Source organism: Mirounga leonina, unplaced genomic scaffold (assembly GCF_011800145.1).
Source record: "Mirounga leonina isolate KUSES-001 unplaced genomic scaffold, KU_Mleo_1.0 Mir_175, whole genome shotgun sequence".
NCBI lineage: Eukaryota > Metazoa > Chordata > Mammalia > Carnivora > Phocidae > Mirounga > Mirounga leonina.
Genome location: NW_023270453.1, coordinates 23,411,034 through 23,418,030, shown reverse-complemented (window position 1 = coordinate 23,418,030; position 6,997 = coordinate 23,411,034). Strand labels below are relative to the sequence as shown.

The 6,997-nt window shown below is 58.3% G+C and overlaps 1 protein-coding gene across 1 annotated transcript in view; it reads left to right on the top strand.

Annotated features, from left to right (window-relative positions):
• The first annotated feature begins 4,033 nt into the window (after positions 1-4,033).
• LOC118021988 (serine protease 33-like) overlaps positions 4,034-6,997 on the top strand; it is a 4,272-nt gene continuing 1,308 nt past the window's right edge. The window contains exons 1-4 of the mRNA XM_035022469.1: positions 4,034-4,154; positions 4,687-4,849; positions 5,350-5,627; positions 6,777-6,943. Of these exons, the coding sequence (XP_034878360.1) occupies positions 4,034-4,154; positions 4,687-4,849; positions 5,350-5,627; positions 6,777-6,943 (729 nt within the window). The remainder of the gene's footprint in view (positions 4,155-4,686; positions 4,850-5,349; positions 5,628-6,776; positions 6,944-6,997) is intronic.

Here is a 6,997-nt window from a genome sequence, read left to right as displayed (position 1 = left end):
AGGACTCCTGTGAGGACATGTTAACACGGCCTCCCTGAGCGCCCGTCGGGGGCCTGGCAGGATCGGGCTGCCGTGCAAGGCGATGGTCATTGACAGGAGCCAGGGAAATGGCCCGATTTTGACCACCCGGAGGGCTCTTCGCCTCGCCGTTTGCCTGCTGCTCCCAGCCGGCCGCACCCGACTGCACAGAGCCCACAGGCAGCTTTCCTTTTCCGTGGGCGGGGGTGCAGGGCACCACAGTCACCAAGCTCCAGGACAACTGAACTGGGGTCCACAGGCCGCCCTCAGAGTCGTGATTGCCTAGAAGGTCTCCCAGAACTCGAAGCTGTTACGCTCGTGGTTGGGGCCCGCTGCAGTGGTACCGGAAGCATCAGCCAACGCAAAAGGTAGTGAGGCCAGGCGAGACCGGGTGGAAGCTTCTAGCTTCCCCTTCACAGCGGAGTCAGACGGGCAGAGCTCCGTTCTCCCAGCAGTGACGGGTGACAACACTCGTGAGCTCTGCCAGCTGGGGACGCTCACCTGTGAGTGAGGTTTTATTACCGGCTCCGGCGGGTAAGCACCGAGCCCCTGTGCGGAGGCTTAGTGCGCAGACTTCCGCGCCTCCGGAGGTCGGGAGGATGCGGTGCGGCCCTGTCCGCGGCCCGCAGTCGCGCTATTAGCATTAACTAAGTGCAGGGGCACAAGGCTTCAGATCAAGCAAGACATTCCGAAGGCTCGGGGGTGATTTCCTAAGAGCTGGCGGAGGGCCAGTCCTTTCTCTGGCCCGTGCAGCGCGGGAGTGTCGTAGGTCTGTTCACTGCCCTCTTACTGTTATTATCGCGCAACAACCAAGGACAAAGCACCGCTGGCGGGAAATCCATACGTGCACCAGGACGATCTATTTGAATAAAGTGAACTGTCTTCAAGGAAAACCAGAGATTACATGGAGCATTACATGGGACAGGAGACAACTTGGAGGATCCTAGCTGCTATCCTCAGAAAGCTCCTCGAGGGTGTTTGTAAACACGAAACAAGAATTGCCCAGGAAAAGAGCGATCAGAGAACAAGAAAGGGTTGAAAATGCCGCTGAGAGAAATCGTTTGAGGCAAGGGCTGAATAGTAAAATGGATGTAGCTAAAGGATGAACTGGCAAATTTTTTTTTAAAGATTTTATTTATTTATTTGACAGAGACACAGACAGCGAGAGCAGGAACACAAGCAGGGGGAGTGGGGAGGGAGAAGCAGGCTTCCCGCTGAGCCGGGAGCCCGATGTGGGGCTCGATCCCAGGACCCTGGGATCATGACCTGAGCCGAAGGCAGTCGCTTAACCAACTGAGCCACCCAGGCGCCCCTGAACTGGCAAATTTGAAGATAAAGTAGAGAAACGTGTTCAGAACTTAGAGCAAAAATTTACAAAGATTGCATGAGAGAAAATAGTGCTGGGGGGGGGGGAGACACGAGGTCGGTTCCACAGTGACAGTCCTCTAAGCTGGGTGACAGACATAAGCGTTTCCTGTTCTCCTCTAATCTGTGTATACTTAAATTTTTCCATAGCAAAAAGTGTTTTAAGTAAAATAAAATCAAGGGTTGAGAACAAAGGCGGGGCGGGGCCCTGGATGGCCCGGCAAGTCAGCAGACCACCAGCCAGGCCGTGCGTTCCCAGCAGTGTGAATTGGCCTAGCTTGGAAGGCTGCAGGGGAGCAGTCTCTCTGCCGCTCTGTACGTTCCTAACACGAGCTCAGCAGAAACAAGGGATGGAGTGAGCCCACACGGAGGAAGAGGAATGTGACATCCCTTCTGAGTCAAATGCTTTGCTGGGTGACCTCATCCACTTGGGCTGCTATGACAAAATACCATAAAGTGGTTGGGTGGCTTACAGATAACAAGCATTTCTTTCTCATGGTTTCTGGGCTGGAAGTCTGAAGTCAAGGTGTCTGGTGAGCCTGCTTCCTGGTTCACAGCTGCTACCTCCTCACTGTGCCCTCACACGGCAGAAGGGGTGAAGGAGCTCTCTGTGTCTCTGTTATGAGGGCACTGATCCCACTCGTGAGGGCTCCACCCTCCTGACCACATCACCTCCCAAAGGCCCCACCTCTGAACATATCACCCTGGGCTTCAACATACAGATTTCAACATATGAACTTGTCAGGGGTGGGGGGCACACATACTCTGACCACAGCACAAGGCTGTGCATTATCTTGTTTCTTCATTTCAGGGAGAGAGAGAGAGGGAGAGAGAGAGAGAGAGATCAGGGGAAGGAGTAGAGGGAGAGAGGCTCTGTACTGAGCGCAGAGCCCAATGCAGAGCTCGATTCCATGACCTCGAGATCATGACCTGAACTGAAATCAAGACTGCTCAACCGACTGAGCCACCCAGGTGCCCTTTTTTTTTTTTTTTTAAGATTTTATTTATTTATTTGAGCACGAGAGTAAGTGGGGGGAGGGGCTGAAGGAGAGGGAGAGAGAGAATCTCAAGCAAGTTCCATGCTCAGCATGAAGCCTGACCCAGGGCATGATCCTACAACCCTGAGATCATGACCTGAGCCAAAATCAAGAGTTGGACACAACTGACTGAGCCACCCAGGTGCCCCAGGGCTAGGAGTCTTAAGAATGAAATACAGGAATATTTTACATTGACACAAGTTACAAGCCACTGAAAAGATTATGCCCCCAACAACAGAGCTTTGAAATACATAAAGCAAAAAAAAAAAAAAAAGTTCTAAATAAATTCACATTTTTCTCAGAAATCAAGAGATCTGGTAGATGGAAAAGGCAGTAACACCAGAGTATTCACTGAACATGATTTTTTTTTCTTTTTTCTTTTTTTTAAGATTTTATTTATTTATTCATGAGAGACAGAGACAGAGAGAGAGAGGCAGAGGGAGAAGCAGGCTCCCAAGGAGCAGGAAGCCCGATGTGGGACTCGATCCCAGGACCCTGAGATCATGACCTGAGCCGAAGGGAGACGCTTAACCATCTGAGCCACCCAGGCGCCCTGAACATGATTTTGACATAAATCAAGTATTTGCGGCTGCTCAGAGATCCACCATGCCCCCCAGGGATAATGAGCCCTTTGGAGGGGGAGGTGCCTGTAGGCTAGGTTGACCGGGGCATCAGAAAGGATGGGTACTGGGGCGCCTGGGTGGCTCAGTCGTTAAGCGGCTGCCTTCGGCTCAGGTCATGATCCCAGAGTCCTGGGATCGAGTCCCACATCGGGCTCCCTGCTCCATGGGAAGCCTGCTTCTCCCTCTCCCACTCCCCCTGCTTGTGTTCCTGCTCTCGCTGTCTCTGTCTCCGTCAAATAAATAAATAAAATGTTTAAAAAAAAAAAAAGGATGGGTACTTCTTGAGAAATGGATAAAACTTAGGAATCAGGGAAAGTGTCCAGGCTGCTCAGCTCTGCTTTCTTGGCCACACAGCTCCATGGAGGTAAGGCCGGCGCAGGGCAGTGGCTGTCCAGGTGTTCCACCTCCTTGAATAATGGGTCCCTTCTCACTCTCCAGGCATCTTGGCCCCACCTTAGGCCCTTCAGAGCCCCAGGGTGAAAACAAACAGCTGAGGGAGCAGAGTGGAGTGTGTCCTAGGGTCGGCAGTCCCCGCGCCCCCCCCCCCCCTGCCTGGTGCACCAGGCACTGTGACACAGAGCACAAAGTAGAAATACCTGGCTTTGTCACCTGTCGGGCCTCGGGCAAGTCCTTCAACCACAGGAGTCTCACTTCCTCTGCTGTAAGATGGGGACCCTAATAGCCAGGAGGCCGGGGCACGGTTGACACAGGGCCGGCACACAATAAGTGTCCCAGATGTGGTGGGGGGAGTGGGTGCTATGATGCTGGGACCAGGGCAGGGGAGGGAAGGTCCTGAGGGTCTTGCCAAAGAGGTGGAGAAGGCCAAGGACCCTGGGCCCAGGAGCAGCATGGGAGCCACGTCTCAAGGACGTGGCGGGGAGGTGTCAGCCCCACCCTGGGGCAAGCCCAGCACTTGGGCTAAACGGCAATCATCTTCTGCTCCTCAGTGTCTGAGGACTCTGCCCCCAGAAGTGGTGGCTGGAGCAGACAATGGAGCTGGCCCTTACTGCCATGCTGCTCTCCCTCCTCCCTGTGGCCCTCCAGGAGAGCACCCCCGCTGTCCCAGCCAACCTCTCCCTGCCCAATGCCTGTGCCATAAGCCTGGATTCAGGTAGGACAGATACTGGGGTGGGGGGGACAGGCACCGCAGGAGAGAGAGCCTGAGTGCTGGGGGCAGATCAAGAGGGGTGTGTAACGCCTTCCCTGCCCCTTAATGCCCTGTGCCCGGGCAGGTCCTCTAAGGACCCCAGAGGTCGGGAGGGGGCTCTCCTTCGGACCCCCCAGACCTCCGCACCTTCACCGCCTCCACCGGCCAGGCGCAGATGATGCGGCGCGCACTGTGCGGCAGGCAGGAGCATCGGACCAGCGGCTCACAACTCCCCTCTTCCCACCGAGCCTGCAATAACCATCCAGGCCCCCAGCTCCCACTTCCCCCAACTCAGCTGCTGTGCAAACCGCCCCCCCCAGGGCCACCAAGTCCTTTCCTCGAGCGGAGGGCCCTACATCACAAGGAATTCCACCTTGTAGAGCCCGAGGAGGGACCAGGTGCCAACCCGTGAGCGGCAGGGATTAGGAGGGTGGGTCTGCGGGTCCGGGGAGCGAGACGGGACCACGCCAAGCCAGCCCATGGGCTCCCCCTGCAGTGTGTGGACGCCCACGCGCGTCAGGCCGCATCATGTCGGGGCAGGATGCCAAGCCGGGCCAGTGGCCGTGGCAGGTCAGCCTGAGGGAGGATGGACAGCACGTGTGTGGGGGTTCCCCGATCGCTGAGGACTGGGTGCTGGCAGCAGCCCACCGCTTCGACCAGTGAGTATCTTCCAGGGGCACAGGTGGGAGCCGGGGGTAGCCAGGACCGGCCCTTCACCCCCCACCAACACCCTCCCTTCCCCATTTAAACCACAGCCTTCGGCGCATCTTGCATTAGATGGGGGAGATATGCTCCTGGGGCGTCACTTATCCACCAGTCACTTATCCATTCCCACTGGCCACCTCCTAAGAAGTGATTCATTTCCCAGAGACCAAAGGCTCCCCTATGGGGATCTCTTGAGAAGCTGAGGCCTCCAGTCCACTGCTCAGCAGCTGGGCGGCAGTGACTGCCTCTCAAGCCTATTTCACACTCACCAGACAGGGCGGTGGGGTCCGTGTAGGGATGTCTAGAGGAATAAATGGGGTCCTTTTTGTTTCTGGCACGTGCTCTGCTTGCAAAGTGGTCCGTCTATAATGTTAGGACCCTCAAATCAAGATGGCCCCTGGCCCCCACCCATGAGACCCTGGGTCTCCTGACCCCTGGACTCTCCCACCTCCAGGAAGCAGCCCCTGTCTGCCTATGTCGTGCTGCTGGGCTCCCTCTCCTCCTACCCCCAGGCCGGGGAGCCCCAGGAGCTCCAAGCTGTGGCCCAGTTCATCACGCACCCACAGTACTCGGCGGAGAGCAACAGAGGGGACATCGCCCTGGTGCAGCTGGCCTCCCCTGTCACCTTCAGTGACCTCATCCTTCCAGTCTGCCTCCCCAAACCTGGAGACCCCCTGGGTCAAAGCACCTGGTGCTGGGTCACCGGCTGGGGGAACGTCGACTTGAATCAACATAAGGACACCTGTGGGGGAGGCAGGGGAGGGGGCAGGTGGGGACCGGGGCTGTTAGGGCCTCCCTAGGGCCCTCTCTCCTCCGGCACCTGCCACCACACTCATAAAGGGTGGACGTGGAGGCTGCACACACTGGTGAGGGCACAGCAGAGGGGAGCCACAGAAATACTGCCACAACCACGAATGAGCAGCCTGCCACCCCAGACCCTCCCTCGGGCTCCCCAGTCTGCCCTCCCAGCATGCAGTACCCCAAGGAGGAATGCCAGCCCCAGCTGAGGGCTCTGGAATGCTGGCCCAGCCTGGGGCCCAGACCCTTCTGACGCGCCAGGGCTGGAGGCCCTTATCTGGCTGGAGGATTCGCCACACATCACCCCTGCCCTTGTGGCGCGGGAGCCAGGGCCCGACTGCCTGGCCTCCATGCGGGCTGGGTGACCCCCACCAGCCTCGCTGGGCTGTGGCTTCCCCCTGTGACAAGCAGAGACTCCAGTGCTAACCTCGTGCAGGGGATGAGGCATTGCAGGCGCGTTCCACAGGGCGGGGCAGGAGTGAGGTCTGGGAACACGGGGCGGCGGCCAGTTGTCACCGTCAGCACGACCGCCTGGCATCGGGGGCCCGGGCCGCCACGACAAACGGGCACAGGCCTGGGGGCTTCCAACCACAGAAATGTAGGCTCTCACAGTTGAGGACAGTAAGGGTCTGAAGTCGAGGTGTTGGCCGGGCTGGGATCCTCCCTGCTCCTTTGAGCGTCAGGTGGCACCTGGTGGCAGTCCCTCGGCTGGTGGCTGCAAGCCCCAGCCTGCCCCCATCTTCACACGGCCTCTCCCCTGTGTCTCTGTGTGTCCCCTGCCACCCTCCCACCCCCGGGGCCTGGGAAGGCAGCCACGCCCGAGGGGAGCTCCACAGCTCCGCGCATGCCCCACCAGACGGAGGAAGGGGACAGCTCTTCCTCGGGTTTTGAATATTCAACACAGGCTCACCTTGCCCCCCACCCCCGGGCTCCTGTGTCAGGGTTTCCTGACACCAACGCAGGCCCGCCGAGGAGTGGCATGCGGAAATGACAAGGAACGGCTTCTTGTCATCAGTCCCGCTGAGCGCGGGAGTGCAGGGACAGGCGGGCGGAGGGCCAGCAGGTGGCCGCTTGCCGTCTGAGCACTGCCCCCACCCTTCACCCTGAAGGAGCTGCAGCTGCCCCTCCTTGACGCCCAGACCTGTGACGCCTACTACCACGAGAACTCGGACATGCCCATCGAGCTGCCCATCATCCTTGAGGATATGCTCTGTGCTGGCTTCGAGAGTGGCCAGAAAGACGCCTGCGGGGTGAGCAAGCCATCCCAGTGGTGGCGGGGGGGGGGGGGGGGGGGGGGGGGGGGG